This window comes from Bidens hawaiensis, unplaced genomic scaffold (genome assembly GCF_021521415.1).
Source record: "Bidens hawaiensis isolate Kalapana, Puna unplaced genomic scaffold, B.hawaiensis_p1.1 tig00018661_1, whole genome shotgun sequence".
Classification (NCBI taxonomy): domain Eukaryota; kingdom Viridiplantae; phylum Streptophyta; class Magnoliopsida; order Asterales; family Asteraceae; genus Bidens; species Bidens hawaiensis.
In genome coordinates, this window is record NW_027492826.1 from 321,927 (window position 1) to 339,769 (window position 17,843).

At 39.2% G+C, this 17,843-nt stretch overlaps 1 protein-coding gene across 1 annotated transcript; it reads right to left on the reverse strand.

Moving 5' to 3' along the window:
• Positions 1-222: 222 nt before the first annotated feature.
• LOC143556638 (pleiotropic drug resistance protein 3-like) lies at positions 223-16,087 on the reverse strand. Its single transcript, XM_077045913.1, has 11 exons — positions 15,612-16,087; positions 7,088-7,153; positions 6,221-6,306; positions 6,070-6,154; positions 5,823-5,982; positions 5,653-5,729; positions 5,083-5,136; positions 4,309-4,983; positions 3,994-4,210; positions 562-779; positions 223-490 (listed from the first exon to the last, which is right to left on the reverse strand). The coding sequence occupies exons 2-11, from the start codon at positions 7,133-7,135 to the stop codon at positions 224-226; spliced, it is 1,887 nt and encodes a 628-aa protein (XP_076902028.1). The 5' UTR covers positions 7,136-7,153; positions 15,612-16,087; the 3' UTR covers position 223.
• Between the last annotated feature and the right edge of the window lie 1,756 nt (positions 16,088-17,843).

Consider the following 17,843-nt stretch of genomic DNA (forward strand, 5'->3'; position numbering starts at 1 on the left):
GCCTAGGTTGGTAATCAAAATTACATTATTACTTATATTTAAACTTAAAACATTTGTCACACAATTAGTTTTCACTGGCACAAAAAAGTTTTAGACTTTAAAATAGCAATACTTCAAAATTCATGTTTCTATAGACAATATTGTTATGTTTATTCACTTTGTTACAACATATAGATGCACACACTTGACTTCTGACTGAACTAGAGATTACACAAAACAAAATTTACCTTCTCTGAAAGTTAAGTTTTGCTATACACAACGCAAACAGAGAAGCAAGAAGAATAGGAAATACTGCTAGAATCACAAAGGTGAGTGGTAATAACTCATGATGATACCCAAAATAATCTTTTATAAAAGCTTCCACAGATTTATTTTCCCCAAAAACTAAAATCTCAGTCTTCACATCTCCATACTGAGAAGTAAGTATGGCATTAAGTGACCATGAAGTAGGAGTTATGTAGTACAACCATATCCACCAATTGGGAATTTTCTATAAAAAAATAAAAATAAAACCTTCAGTTTCATAAGATACTAATAAGTTAAGAGTTGACATGAACTTACCGGTTTAGGCATTAAAAATCCAGCAAAAAGATTAAATGTCGTGTAAAACGCGGACTGCAAAATAGCAGCAACTGGAAAACTTGGTGTAACCGCAACAAGCAGCATTCCCAAATAAGTGAAGTACATTAATGTACACAGAAATGTATAAAAGTAACAGAAAACCTTGTACACCGACCAATAATATCCTATCATAGGATACGTGAGCGCAGCCCTCAACGCTTCTCACGAGGATGGGGAAAAGGTCGGCTTCCTGCTTGGTCTAGGGTTCGTTGAGAAAGGCGTCCCGCCATCCAACTTCCCTTTGTACAATGTTGATACTGAAGCCATATATGACCAAGCAGTAAATCAATACGCCGCCTTCCCGCATCCGGTGGTGGAGAAGGTAAACGAAGTTGCTGCTGCTGATGATGGGCTAGCTATCCTCAAAGCTTTCCTTGAACTGCCACGCTCTACTGATGGGGCTGGTCCAAGTGGAAGTGGCCCTGAAGCCTGATCCTGAAGATCCCTTCCCGCTGCTAGGATAGATTTAGCTTGTATAGATTTCTTTTCTTGTAGGCGGGTAGTTACCCGGCCATTCTTGTAATGAATACTTATGAAATATAAATCTTTGTGCGGGTAAGACCGCTACTTTCGTTGGGTTCCTTGCTTTGTAAACGTTGTATGACTTGCATACTTTAGTTTAAATTAGCAATTTTCCAAGTGTTTAGAATAAGTTAACCTTTGAACGTGGTAGATAGGTGTGAAGTTTTGCTTCCTCTTCCGTGATTGTGCGGGTAGGACCGTCACTTGCACGTAGTAGGATGGCTAAACTTTTCCATCTGACCTGCGTGTAGGTTTTCCTCATCTTTTGAGGATAAGTTAACCTTTGAACGTGGTAGATAGGTGTGAAGTTTTGCTTCCTCTTCCGTGATTGTGCGGGTAGGACCGTCACTTGCACGTAGTAGGATGGCTAAACTTTACCATCCGACCTGCATGTAGGTTTTCCTCATCTTTTGAGGATAAGTTAACCTTTGAACGTGGTAGATAGGTGTGAAGTTTTGCTTCCTCTTCCGTGATTGTGCGGGTAGGACCGTCACTTGCACGTAGTAGGATGGCTAAACTTTACCATCTGACCTGCGTGTAGGTTTTCCTCATCCTTTGTTAGGAATTGTCTTGAACCGTTCGACGCGCGTCTGTCAATAGGTTAGTGTTCAGTTCCCTTTTTTATGATTCATGCGGATAGACCGGCACTTTCATTTAATGGGAGGACTGAACTTTTCCCCTTCGACTGACCTGCGTGAAGGTTTGTCGTTTTTTGGGTTTATGCGGGTTTTGCCGCCTTCCCCACGCAACGACTTTCCACGTATTTATGCGGTGAAAACCGGCATATTCGTGTTGATAGTTCATAAAAATGTAAAATCATCAGCGTCAATGTTTTAAGGAGAATCGTTTCCATTAGAAGTGGCTCTTGGCCTTTTCTTTACAAATTGGAATTGATTTACATGCAAACTGTGTAAATGAGCTCCCTTCCATGTTGTTGGGATGGGAGTGCCATCGAGCCGATACGCACCTGGTTCGGGATCTCGTTCTTTACGCAGCATGTAGTCTCCACATTGAAGCTGGAATTTTATTCGTGTTTTTCCCAGCTGGGGTTCTACACGCATCAGCCTGCTCAGTGTTCATTGCGCCACGAGGTGCGCGAGCGTCCCATCTCTGACGAATGCTTCGACCAGTGTCATTTGGAACATGTAACACCATGTAGGTTCCGTCCAACTACTGACGGTTGCCCCCGCTATGAATCTGTTCAAATGATCATCGGGGTCAGATATACCGTCATATGTGCCTATGTTTGACATTTGTTTGGCACTTTTTGGGGCGATTGCTTCCGCAATGTCCCTTGCAAATTTGGACGTTCCCGCATTTGCAACGTTTGGTCTGAACGTTTTGGAGAAGTCTCGCGGACTTCCACCTGTGCTTTTTGGTTTGAAGGCTTGTCCAAAATGCCTTTTCGGTTGGGATTCCGTTTCCTTACGCTTCCCTTTTGCCCTATGGCGAGGGTTCGCATCGGAGTCGGAGTCCTCCGAGTCATCCTCCAAGTATTCGAATTCGTCGGCCTGTTGTACGGAACGCAAGCGTTCGTCCAACTCAGCCTGGAATTCCTTTTGTCGTGCCTCCGCCCATGCCTTAACTTCATCGAGAGTTTGGCGGGGGAGTCTTTGTTTCTCAAACTGGGTATCAGTGAATCCCAGCGAGCGATTGTTTACTGCACTTGCCCCAGCTTGGGTAACTGGGGTAGTGTTCGTAAAATTTACTTCACTTGCCCCGGCTTGGGTAGCCGGGGTAGTGTTTGTAAATACTGTGTTGCCGGTATTCCCCCCAGTAACTGGGGTTGTGGTTACCGGAATTTCTTTAACCATCTTTGTAGAAAGTTTGAAAAAACTGGAGAAAAATGTAGTTCTAGCTTTATGCACGGATGGCGCCAATGAAGAAACACTAACCGAACCCCGGACAGATTACTGGTAACCTGGGGGTTAGATAGATGTTTCCCACGAGGGGTGAGACCCTGAGAAGATGGTTCTTCTGATAACCTGCAAAACAGACACCGTGAGCTTGTCACTGAGAAGGGGGGGGGGTTCCTCCTTGTGACCACCCTCCGGCGTGAGAATCAGACTAGATTGCTCTTTAAATATAAATGTATATTAAGAGATTGCTAGGGCAGATATCAGGTATAATATGATAATACAAGATAAGATATGATGGTCATACCATTTGGGGTATTTATAGCCGAAGGTAGGTTTCCAAGGAGGTATGGCCGGCTGCAACAGTGTTCCTGTTCCACCAACAGTGGCCTACGCACGTGCCCTGCTGGTAGTTGGTGAGTAGGCAGCGGCTGATAGTGACCAGGCCTGCTGTGTACTATTCCTTTTCCACCAACTGCCGGCTACGCACGTGGTATGGCAGTAGTTGGTGAGTAGGCAGCGGCTAATAGTGACACAGTACAGGAGCATGCTGCTCGCCATACTGTGTCAGTAAGCTGTCGTATCTTTAGTCAGATCTTTTTCCCATACCTCGTCAGGTACAGTACAGAAGATCTTCCTGTATCGTACGGACTGGCTTATTTGGGCGGGAGTATTCCCCCTCCCGCCCTTGTGCGGGATAGTCCCCGGCTTCGCTCATTCCTTCAGGTGACACTGAGTGATTGAGAGCTAAGTGCCTTGTGCGTGTAGCCTTGCTGCGCGGGTGGCCTTCCCTGATGGCTTGTATCCGAGGCTGCGGGGACAGGCGGAGTCCTTCACCATCGGGAGGCATTTCCTGCGGGACCAGCTTGCGTACTGCGCTTAAGGACGTCACGTCTCTGAGCATGGTTGGTCCTGCGGATCCAGTTGGTTTCTGCGCAGACGTCCCTCTTCAAGGTGAGTCTTGCGGGTCCAACTAGGCTCTGCTGGGACCTGCGAATCGCGTAGGCCCATGCAGGGTAGAAGTACATATCCCTCTGCTTGTAGAATATTGGAAGTCTTGAAACTGTCATGGCCGATTCTGGGAACCCGTCGACTAGAAGGATTACAAGGGCGTAAAAGAGTGACCCGAGATAATAATTTGCGTTAATGATATCGGGCTTTAATCTAGTTCTCAAAAAGACGGTCATTGTGATCACTGCAATTATGATAAGCTGCGCACAAGTGACAAATAACAAGTTTCATATGCCAAATAAAAGATTAGTCAACTAAGGGAACGGTCAACAACGATGGTAAAAGTAGTAATTAGTACCTGGACTGTCTTGAAGATGTAAACAAACGAATTTCTTTTCATGAGAAGAATCTCTCTAGACATGCAAGCTTTAAAAAGAGACCACTTAGACAGAGAATACATATGGAACGAAATGGCATTCTCGTGATTTGGCAATCTCATGAACGGTTTGGAAATATCATCATCAATTCCTTTACCCAGATAAGATTCCTTAAACCTCATGGATAGCGTGTTAACCGAGACATAACTATATGGTTCTTCGGCCCGACACCAGTACATTGCTTGATCTTTTCTTGACACGACCTCTTGGAGGAAGTCAGCTACGCCTTTTCTCTCTGGGCACTTAAAACCGAGACCCTCAAAATACTCTAGAACGTTACCACGGGGCCCATGATACACGATCATACCTTGGGCCATTAACATGATGCCATCAAAGAGATCAAAGGCTTCTGGTGATGGCTGAAGAAGTGAAAAGAGTATAGAAGCATCTGTTATATGTGCTAACTGCTGAAGACAAGTGATTATCTGATATGTCGTGGAACTGTCTAATCCGTTTGATATTTCGTCCATGTACAACGCTTTTGTGGGACCCACAATCATCTCCCCTGTAGTCAATCTTTTCTTTTGACCACCAGAGATTCCTCTCCTCATGGCATCTCCAAACATTGTATCGGCACAAATGTCAAGTCCAAGAATCTAGAATAACATGATAATGGTTAGAAATCAAGCATGCCGTGCATAACCATATAAGAAACGGTATACAACAGACGCTTATCAACTATAAGAATTACTTACCTTAAGTATGTAGTTTGTCTGAAGAGTTGTCTTTTGTCCTTTAATGGAAATTGCCTACAGAAATTGAACATGCTTATAAATATATGTATGAGTGTATAAGCTATCCAGGGGAGGGTTTTATGGAAAATAGCAGGAAGAATAAAAGTAAATCATTCATTTTTTCGATCTTATGAAAGATTTAAAATATAAAATAAATGGTTGAAGTGCAATGTTTATTCACCTCTTCTAATATTTCAAAAATAAGATAAAACAAAATTTATTTATTTATTTATTGAGCCTACACATGCACAAATCATGTGTAGGTTATCTTTCCTACACGTGCAAGTACACGTTTAAAACTGATAAAAAAACATATGAACAAATTAGTTTAATGGTTTCTTACATACATAGAACACACATTAAAAAGTAAAAGTTTTAAAAAGTATGACCACTGATTGAAAAAATTAAACGATTTATGTTTGCACTTTATGTTCTTGCAATAATTTAGTATTTTGTAACAAACTTCTTGTCAAAGATTAAATGAAAGGATAGCTGGTACATTAAACAAAACATTAAATACCAACATGTTACCTTCATAAAAGTGTCTATATCAGGATCTGGAATAATCCCTGCTTCTTTCTCCCTTCTGTTAACCTCCATCATAATATCTATACGAAAACAAAACAACTTTAACTTAATTCGTAAACCATGCAGCGTTTGTTGTATATGAATGAAGGAAGCAAGCAATCAGTCATAAATACCTGCACGGCTTCCAGTACCCTGACAACGGGATGAGAAATCAAGTGTTTCTCTAACAGTCATCTCAGGAATATGCAAATCATTTTGGCTTATATAAGCAGCTGTTCTTTGTGGAACAAATTCTTCAAGTTTGTATCCGTTGTAAGAAATATCACCACTCATCTGTATTAATGAATCAAAAAACATTTCATCAACTATTCTGTGGACTGTGATGTATATAATAAAATCAAGAAAATGTAAGTTTAAAACCTTAAGAGATTTGTCTAGATTCCCTGAAAGTGCTTTCAACAATGTTGTTTTCCCACAACCCGGAGGACCAAGAAGCAAAGTCATCCTGCAAGAAAATTCCAAAGTAAATATCACTTGTTCAACAATATTATTACTTGAATTGTATTAGTACCTTCCTGGCTTAATAACGCCACTGACATCTTTTAAAATGGTTATCTTCGCCCGTTTAGACTTCAAACCAGGTATCATCACAATGTCCTGTCACATAAAAAGAAAGCATTCATTTGGAATTTAAAAAAAAATCCCTAACCCTTCAATTTTAATAATTAGTTTATTGATATAACAAACCATTTTAATTTTATTGAAACAACAACCTTGGTAACCCATTTGAAGCAAAATCATAAAACTGTAACATGGTAACATTAAAAATATATGTAGCAAGCTTTATATCTAGGTTTAAAAGTAATAATTTTGTGCTACATGCTTCAATTAAGCCAACAACAGTTTACAGATTTACACATAACTAAAACTTATGTTAAAAATTTTTATAACTTTCATTTTTTCCCATGATTTAAACTCCTTTTTAAAAAAATAAGAATGTATGTCTTGTGTTAAGAATATCAAAATATAAAATCGTACAAAATACAGCATGGAAAAGTCAATCACTGCTTTACATTTGTTAAAACTTTCTGTTAATTAATCGATGGTCTTAATTGTTAGATAAAATTAACATTACAAGTAGCACGTGGGAGCGGGTCTCACTCAAAGAAACTTATATGAGCAAAGTTCAAAAAACTTAAACCACCTATCATATCTTGTATGATTTAACAATTTACATAACGTTACCACAAGACGTGTGTTCCTATTAACTAAAAGTACTCCAATCACAGAAAAAATAAAACATATAAGTATTGCGTCAATTGTAGTTAGTAACTCAATGAACAGGAAATTAAATTTGAACCAACAACTGTTTAAACTTTGCTAAATATTATCGGTTTAAGCTTACAAAGTAAAGTAACAGTCACAGTTATATACTTACAGAAAGCAAACTTTGCAAAGAGTTCCAAAGTCGGGAGGGGCTTTCCATGAACTACTTCACACTCGGCTTCTACACGAAGATTCTGTTGGGTTTCTATAGATATTTTAAACTTAGTTAACCATTTAACTAGTCACAATTAAGGCGGAAGCGTGATATAAACAAACTAAACATATGTATCCATGTGTTTATATATGTATATATTACAAGTTTATAGGAAATGTGTACATGAACAACCTAATTTATTCATGTTATAAGATTACCAATAATCTATTTATTAGAAACCCGAAGCAAGGATCAAATGATACGGGAAAACTAAACTATCAAAAGCTATAAACACTTACATTCTTAACCTTTTAAGAGTGTAGTTGATGTTGAAGAAGATGATGATGTTGATGCTAGACTTTCAAAGGGAAAATCCTCAAACGGAAGATACCCCGAGCCTCCAACACACACCGAACTTTGTTAGGGAGCTTGAACACGAATAATCGAGACCCGAGCCTCTTCCTTATGATATTCTTGGCCGAAAATCAAAACCAAGAAAGAAAGAAAGAGTTGTTCTTATTATTTATCTTGAAAGTGTCTTGATATATAAATATCTTCAAATCAAATCATATCATGGTGTTAGGTTTTTAAGTCAAGTAAGAAATACTCAACTTCCACCAAATCCATGACAAAACTTGACCATAACATTAGGGTGTGGGGCCCACCCTAAACCGGCCCCAAAATATATATATATTTTATTTTTATTTTTTTTATTTTTTATTTATTTATTTTATACTTTATAAAATATATAAACACTCCATCTTTTATAAACCATTTTATAAAAGAACACATAGTTAAATAATCATTCCAATAATAATTATTTGAATAAATAAATTAACAAATTAATTTATTTAACACTTTCAAGTAAGTATTCAGAAACCCGATTTTCTGAATGCGTCGTGTTCTGTATTTGTCTTATAGATCTTATCTTAACAAATACATAATTGGTGTGTGTCTAACTCGTTATTGGGTATGACCCGACTTGGATCAAACACAACTAGCCACATTAACCTAATTATGTGTCTCGGGCATACGGTATTCCAACAATCTCCCACTTGCACGTGACTCATAAGAAGTTAATGCTAATGGTGAATACCGCCTAACAACAGGTCACCACCCTTAGTGTGTTTGACTAAGTGCCATTCAATAACATCATCCCCTTCAAGTCCATACTTGATATGATATAGGTAAGTCTTATCACTACATCCCTTTGTTACTAGATGTCCTGTCAAATCGAAGAGACACAGAGTGATCATTCTCTCAATGATTTAACTTAACAGGCCTTAGACATCTAAACTCTCAACACATAAGAGGAACAAATCCCATCTTGATTGCATACATCCTCGTTGACATCTCGTATGATATCTGAGCTCTTTCTTACATGTCATCGTGTTACCGAAATAACAAAGAAAAAAGTCAAGTTATCAGACTTGATGAAAAACCAGATCCAATATGCATCTCAGGTCAAAGGACATAATGATACTCGCCTTTACTCAAGGATTACTTATGATCAGTTGCACTAACTCCATGCAGTGATCCTTGAGAGCGGATCATGTCCAATATTTGTTTCCCACAAATATCTATGAACCTTGGTGGCAAACCTATGCCCTATATTCATCACATGAATATCAACCAATCCGGGTTCATAATAGTCTTACCTTCACACTTGTTCTCACGAGTATGATCGACTACGGACGTTTAGAACAACATAAGTCATTCATGGATTAAACATGCAAATATAGAACATAACTCATTCAATAATTAAAACATAATTAATTATCATGAGATACCCATTACATTCGTTCTTATACAAACACTAAACACAGATTAAATCCACTCACTAGAATACCGAAGTCCTAATGCATAAACATGACCCTCATGTTTTGGCCTATCGAGGAGCTTCGTGAGTGGGTCCGCAATATTTTGATCGGTATGAACTTTATGAATACATATCTTTCCCTTTTCAACTTCATCCCTTATGTAGTTGAATCTGCGCTCAATGTGCCTCGTTTTCTGATGAGCACGAGGCTCCTTGATCTGTGCAATAGCACCCTCATTGTCACAGAATATCTCTAGGGGCTCCTGAATGGTAGAGATAATCCCTAGATCCATGATGAACTTTTTCATCCATGCAGCCTCTTGGGCTGCTTTTGAAGCGGCGATGTACTCAGATTCTGTAGTGGATAACGCGACAACATCCTGCTTGGAACTCTTCCAAGAGACAGCGCCTCCATTCAAAATGAAGACATATCCCGACTGTGACCGAGAATCATCTCGGTCAGTTTGGAAACTCGCATCCACGTAACCCTTTACGACGAGTTCCTCCTCACTAGACCCATATATTAAAAACATATCCTTAGTCCTTCTAAGGTATTTTAATATATTCTTGACAGCCATCCAATGACTGTCACCTGGGTTGTGCTGGTATCTACTCGTTATGCTTAAAGCATACGAGACGTCCGGTCTGGTGCACATCATTGCATACATAATAGATCCTATTGCCGAAGCATAAGGAACATGCTTCATCCTATCCTGCTCTTCCTTAGAGCTAGGACTTTGGGATGAGCTTAACACGGTTCCTCTAGGAATAGGTACCAAACCTTTCTTAGAGTTTTCCATCCTGAACCTTTTCAGGATTTTATCAATGTACGCACTTTGATTGAGTCCGATCAATTTCCTTTGTCTATCCCTATAGACCTTTATTCCCAAGATATATGTCGCTTCTCCAAGATCCTTAATTGAGAAACGACTACTTAACCACGCTTTAACGTTTTCCATACTTGGTATATCATTTCCAAATAAAAGTATATCATCGACATACAAAATAAGGAACATGATTATACTCCCACTAGCCCATTTATACACACACGCCTCATCACCGTTTTGGACGAAACCAAACGCTTTGATTTCTTCATTAAAACGATGATTCCACATCCGTGATGCTTGTTTCAACCCGTAGATTGATTTCCTTAACTTACATACTTTGTCAGGATTAGATGGATCGACAAAACCTTCAGGCTGAACCATATGGACATCTTCCTCAAGATATCCATTAAGAAAAGCGGTCTTGACATCCATCTGCCATATCTCATAATCAAAATGAGCTGCAATGGCAAATAATATCCTGATCGACTTAAGCATCGCGACCGGCGAGAAGGTTTCATCATAATCAATCCCTTGAGTTTGCGTGAAACCTTTTGCTACAAGTCGTGCTTTGTAAGTATCTAAATTTCCATGCATATCGGTCTTCTTCTTGAAGACCCACTTACATCCAACCATTTTGGAGTTAAGTGGAAGATTAACCAATTCCCAAACTTGGTTATCGTGCATGGATTGCATTTCGGCGCTCATGGCTTCAAGCCACTTGTCACAATCAGGTTGTGACATAGCATCTTTGTAGGAGATCGGTTCATTCGAATCGACCAAGTAGCAATCATCCACGAGAAATCCATATTTCTTGGGAGGTCGACTAATCCTACTAGATCTGCGAGCAACGTGTGTATGATCAACCATTTGATCACCTTCAACATCCTCGTGTTGAAAACTAGTATCGACCAACTGTGTATCATCCAGTGATTCTTGAACCTCTTCAAGTTCCACTCTTTTTTCACTAGGTCCTTCCATAAGGAACCTTGTTTCTAAGAAGTATCCTTTGCGTGAAATAAACACTTTTTGTTCACTAGGATCATAGAATATATATCCTATATCATCCTTTGGGTATCCTATGAAGATACACCTGATGGATCGAGCCTCAAGCTTATTTGGGGTGTCATGTTTAACATAAACTATACATCCCCATACCCTTAAATATGAAAAGGATGGAACCTTTCCATGCCACACTTCATAGGGTATTCGATCCACCTTTTTGGTCGGGGCCATATTCAAAATACGAGCCGCTGTAAGTAGCGCATATCCCCAAAATGATGGCGGTAGTGAGCTTCGTGCCATCATTGATCGAACCATGTCCAACAGTGTTCTATTCCTCCTCTCGGATACTCCGTTATGTTGAGGAGTTCCAGGAGGAGTGAACTGTGAAATAATTCCACAATCTCTAAGATGACATTGAAAAGCATCACTTAGGTATTCGCCTCCTCTATCGGAGCGGAGTACCTTGATTGTTCGGTCGAGCTGATTTTGTACTTCATTTTGAAATTCCTTGAACATTTCAAAGGCTTCATGTTTGTGTTTCATTAGATACACATACCCATATCGACTAAAATCGTCGGTAAAGGTAATGAAGTACCTTTCACTATTCCTACTAGTGGGATTGAGAGGTCCGCATACATCCGTATGTATGATACCTAACAAGTCCTTAGCCCTTTCATTTGTACCTTTAAAAGGTTCTTTGGTCATCTTGCCTTGAATACAAGATTCACACTCATCAAACGAACCTAACTCATTTGTTTTCAAAAGACCATTCTTTTGGAGAGTATTTACACGATTCTTGTTTATGTGTCCAAGACGACAATGCCAAATGTAGGAATCACTCAAATCCTTTTTGAGTCTTTTAGTGGAAGTTTGATATAATGAGCTATTTGAGGTATTGTCATGAACCAATTCATAAATACCGTTGTTTGGTACAGCTTTAAAATAAAAGATACCATTAGATGATACATGCATTTCTGATTTTACAAATTTAAAGTCAAAGTTACATTGTCTAAGAAGGTGCACGGAAATAATGTTCCTAGTCAAACTAGGAGCATACAAAACATTTCTCAAAACAACTTCCAAACCACTTGGAAGCGATAAAGTGAAGTCTCCTCTAGCGACCACTTGCACCCTTGCACCGTTGCCCATGAAAAGACTCACTTCGCCCTTCTTTAAGTCTTCATTCCTTTTGAACCCCTGCAACCAATTGCAAATATGAGTTCCACATCCGGTATCCAATACCCATGTGTTAGAAGAAATAAGATTTAGCTCAATATTAATCATAAAGACATTACCCGAGGCATGCCCCGCATTCCTCTTGTCTCTTAGCTCTTTTAGGTAGACCGGGCAATTGCGTTTCCAATGTCCGGTCTCCCCACAACCAAAACAAGGATCATCCTTATGACCCCTCGGTTCCACAACCTTTTGTTTCTTTGCCATAACCGGTGATTTGCCCTTACCCTTAAGATGCACAGGAGGACCCTTTCTTTTTGCTACCTTAGCCTTAGAATTGGGTTGAGATCGATTCTTGGATTTACCTTCATTGATCGCAAACACGGGTAAAACCCTTTTACCCATGCTCGCCTCGGCTGTTTTAAGCATTGAGTGAAGTTCTCCAATGTTTTTGTCCCACCCATTCATGTTATAATTTAACACGAAAGTGTCGAACCTTTTCGACAGGGAGTTAAGGATCAAATCCGTTGCTAACTCTTTTGAGATGGGACAATTGAGCTTGGCGAGGCGATCAATGTAACTTTTCATCTTAAGTACATAAGTTGAAACTGGTTGATTATCATCCATTCTACATGCATGCAAGGCTCGAACCGTTTCGAACCTTTCAACTCTTGATTGCTTAAGGAACATTTCCTTAAGTTGAGTAATCATGTCGTACGCATTATGGTTTTCGAAATCCTTTTGGATTTCGGGAACCATAGTCGCCAACATGAGGCATGACACTTGAATGGAATCTTCCGTGTGTTGGACCCAATTCATATATTCGACCTCACTTCCCTCTTCCGGTTCGTTGGGGATAGGTGTTTCCAAAACATGATATAATTTTTCTTGTTTTAGAACAATCCTTAAATTTCGGAACCAATCCGAAAAGTTATTGTGGTTAAGACGGTCTTTAGCGAGAATAGATCGGAGAGATACATTTTGGACGTTAGGGATATGTTGTCGTCGACGTGTGCGGCCATCTGCAGAATTTTAATTAAGTTCATTTTAGTGTTTTACAAATTTTAATTATTAATACCCTTTTATATATACCAAATATAATTAATAATTAAAATCTAGAATCCAACGATAAACACGACTCCGGTTAGGTGACCTTTTTCCCATTGTCGGTTTATCAAGGTAGTTATTCATAACAATTGCAAACCCTTTTGCAACTTCTAGAGTTTATGGGACCGGTTCAAAATCATATTTCGTGTCGGCATGTTTATCCCATCAACACCTATTAGACCCCATGCTTGGGTGACCCTCTTCACATGGTTCTAATTTAAGTCGTCCTACTTGTATCAACTTGTAATATCAATATACAAACGGTTAGGTGACCTTTTTCCCATTTATATGCCAATATTACCTCAACATATTAATTTACTCTACGCGGTTAGGTCACCTTTTTCCCACTAAGAGCTTACTAATATGTTAAGTGTTATACAAAAGGATGGTGTTTAACTTGTTATCCTTAATTTTAAAAGGGATTTTTAGTTTTAATAATTCTAGTTGTAAAACTTTAAATCATGTTCTAACATGCATTTAGTAACATGATATTTTGAAACCATTTTCAAAATTCTAATTTATAATAAAACCATTTTATTATGGGCGTGAGACGGCTAGTTAATAAATCCATTTTATTAAACTACGTGTCACGTAATTACCGATAATTATTAGAACCCGTTTTATGCTTTGTTAATTAATTCTATGTGACGAAGTTGATATCCTAATATCTAGCAACCACATAATCAAACAATCAATTAACAAGCATACACAATTATACTAGACACGAGCCACTAAGTTAGACCACACTTGTTAGCCGAAACAAGTGTGTGTCTTAGGTCCGATCCTAAGGGACACACGACACATGGATGTTGTAGCTCCCACTTGATCCCGCATCCAAATGCGTCAAGCATCTTCTTCAACCCCGTTGTAATCCATTGGGCTTGAACTTGGACCTTAGCTTCCAATTTTGCAACCTTCTTTAATTTTACAAAACAAATGTCCTAATACATTTTTCTATAAAATAAAGATATTGCAAATAATCTATTTATTACATACCCATATGAATAAATAATTACAAAATTGCCCCTAATTAATTATTACAAACCGAAACTTTGAATAATTAATTACAAACACAACAAACATCCATTTGGTCTACGGCTCGGTCTAGTTTTAACAAACATAACCCGTTATGTCTTAGGAACCCGTTCCAAAACCCCTTGACCTTATCGGGCCTAGTCCAACCCAATAATTTGATTATGGGCTTCGGCCCATATGTGCAAAACACATGGGTTTCGGCCCAATAGGAAGTCTCATGGGCTTCGGCCCATTTAACCAAAAATGGGCTTCGGCCCATTTCACTTTCTCCCCCTTTTTTTTTTTTCGGTTAGCCCAATAACCAAAACAAGTGGGCTTCGGCCCAATATCATCCGAATTGGGCTTCGGCCCATTTACTCGGTTTTATATATATATATATATATATTTTTTTTTTTGAACAAAGCCAAAAAATATAACAAGATTAAATACAAAAAAATTATGCATGTTAATTTTTGTATAAAATCTTTCAAGGGGAAAATATAAAACCGAAAACCCGAAGCTTAGTTTCCCGTATCCCGGCTCTTGATGCCATTTGTTGGGTTTCTATGGATATTTTAAACTTAGTTAACCATTTAACTAGTCACAATTAAGGCGGAAGCGTGATATAAACAAACTAAACATATGTATCCTTGTGTTTATATATGTATATATTACAAGTTTATAGGAAATGTGTACATGAACAACCTAATTTATTCATGTTATAAGATTACCAATAATCTATTTATTAGAAACCCGAAGCAAGGATCAAATGATACGGGAAAACTAAACTATCAAAAGCTATAAACACTTACATTCTTAACCTTTTAAGAGTGTAGTTGATGTTGAAGAAGATGATGATGTTGATGCTAGACTTTCAAAGGGAAAATCCTCAAACGGAAGATACCCCGAGCCTCCAACACACACCGAACTTTGTTAGGGAGCTTGAACACGAATAATCGAGACCCGAGCCTCTTCCTTATGATATTCTTGGCCGAAAATCAAAACCAAGAAAGAAATAAAGAGTTGTTCTTATTATTTATCTTGAAAGTGTGTTGATATATAAATATCTTCAAATCAAATCATATCATGGTGTTAGGTTTTTAAGTCAAGTAAGAAATACTCAACTTCCACCAAATCCATGACAAAACCTGACCATAACATTATGGTGTGGGGCCCACCCTAAACCGGCCCCAAAATATATATATATATTTTATTTTTTATTTTTTTTTATTTATTTTATACTTTATAAAATATATAAACACCCCATCTTTTATAAACCATTTTATAAAAGAACACATAGTTAAATAATCATTCCAATAATAATTATTTGAATAAATAAATTAACAAATTAATTTATTTAACACTTTCAAGTAAGTATTCAGAAACCCGATTTTCTGAATGCGTCGTGTTCTGTATTTGTCTTATAGATCTTATCTTAACAAATACATAATTGGTGTGTGTCTAACTCGTTATTGGGTATGACCCGACTTGGATCAAACACAACTAGCCACATTAACCTAATTATGTGTCTCGGGCATACGGTATTCCAACAGATTCTTATATCTCACTTCCACAGATGGAAACGGAACACCAACTCTAACATAACAGATTTAACTGTAAGCTAACTGTTCGAAGAGAAAATTGTATAATAATGAAATCAGAATCTTACTTGTCGGCTCGTTTTCTAAGTTTCTGCAATAATTGAAGGTTGTCGTGTTCAATGTGTTTGATGAGCTTTTCAATAAACATGTGTCTTTCAGGAGGAAGGAGTTTTGTGACATCAACAACCTTCTTTCCATCTTCTTCATCAAACAAAGATGATCTCAACCGTTCAAATGTTGCCAGTCTATCGATTGCAGCCCATTGTAGCAGAGTATCCTCTGTCTCATCATTATCATTGTTGTTCATAGAACTTATTTCTGAATTTGCACGCCGAAAAGATGATCTTAAACTTCTACCAAGTTCGGATAACTCGAGTCTCATTGACTCTAGCTCTTCTGAACCAACTATCTGGGCCATACTTGAAGAGGTATGTACCCGCCTCAACACTGAGCGAGGCGGGTCAACCCACAAGATATAGACAAGAGTCTTGAAATCAAGACATTACGAAGGCACAAAGCCAAAACCTATGCGCATGGCGCATATCACATATGCTCAGGCATCATATGCCCAGGCACCACATATGCTCAGGCATCATATGCCCAGGCACCACACATGCTCAGGCATCATATGCCCAGGCACCACAGATGCTCAGGCATCACATATGCTCACGCATCACATATGCTCACGCATATCACATATGCGCATGGCGCATCCGCGCGTGGCGCATATCACATGCTCGTGCATATCACATGCTCGTGCATATCACATCTGCGCATGAAACATCTGCGCGTGAGAATAAAGAGAAGACCTCGCGCATCCTTAGGATAGGAGCGTATCACACATAATCAACCTCATCCTTATCCAAATCAGGATTAGGGTAACCTTGATTGTGCATGTCAGACAATCTTCCAGAAGGTATCTTTTTAAGGAATAAGAATATGCTGATGATGACAGCTGCCAAATGAAAGGTGGACAACTCAGCATAACACATGTGCTACCACGTGATTACAACCAATGAGAAAGCACCAGGTGTCCCAGAGGACACGTGGCGCAGAGCAATTGGAGGAGGCCAACAAGGCTGAGCCCAATCAGTGGAAACCCTAGCACTATAAATACAGCATCAACTCCACAAGGAGGGATCATCTGATCACATTCAATCATATTCAATTACATTCAATCAGACAGTTACATCCAGTAACACAATCATACAGAGTATTCAGCTATTAAGCAATACTCTCCAGATTTCCTTACTCTGATATTATTATCTTCTCCCCAAATACTTATTCTCACACCGGAGGGTTACCCCAAAGAGGACCCCTCTGTCCCTTTCTGAGGGGTAAGTTGACGGTGCTGTTCATTTTGTAGGTGAAGAACCCAGATCCAAGAGAAACCATCGGTGAAATAGCATAATCACACCCGAGGAAAGTAGATCGTCTACCAGTGAGTCGATCCACGCTTCTTCATTGGCGCCATCCACTGTTACAACGGCAACAAGATCTACTCAGATCTATATAAAAAACCAAAATTCACCATGGTTTCCGGCGTTCATAACGTTGATCAAGCTCTGGAGGATATTGAACGTGAGGATGTTAATGAGGGACAACAGTTTCTGAGGGCGCAGCGTGATTCTACGCGCGCCACCAGTAACCGTCCTTTCATCACAACTCCTCATGGACAGACTGAAACTCCTCCAGACGATCTTACGTTACAAAATCTTGGCGGCGCGAAACAAAAAGGACCAATGGGTCCAGAAGATGAAACAAATGATCCTAAAGAATGGCTCATAAATGAGCAGCGGCGTTTAATGGACAAGTACAATGACATGGTCAAACAGAAAAAGCTAGCCGACTTAACACAAAGGCAAGCGTTTGATAAGCAAACTGTTCATAGAACAAAAAGGCCGCGCGCGCCGGAAGAGGGACATTCTGTTCACACTGCACACACTGAGTTCAGTGATGAAGAAGTGCACAGCATGAGGAAGACGCGAGATACTCATGCAGGAGGCTCACAGCTCCGCGCGCCTGTGAACATGGCGCCTGGAGCCAGAGCCGATCTGGATCTGCAAATACCGTACAGCCCACCAGTTAGAGGGCAAGTGGACGTAACCACACCGTACAGACCAGCCATCTTGGTGAAACATTCAAAGGTCACTGAGCGCATCGCGAAGGCT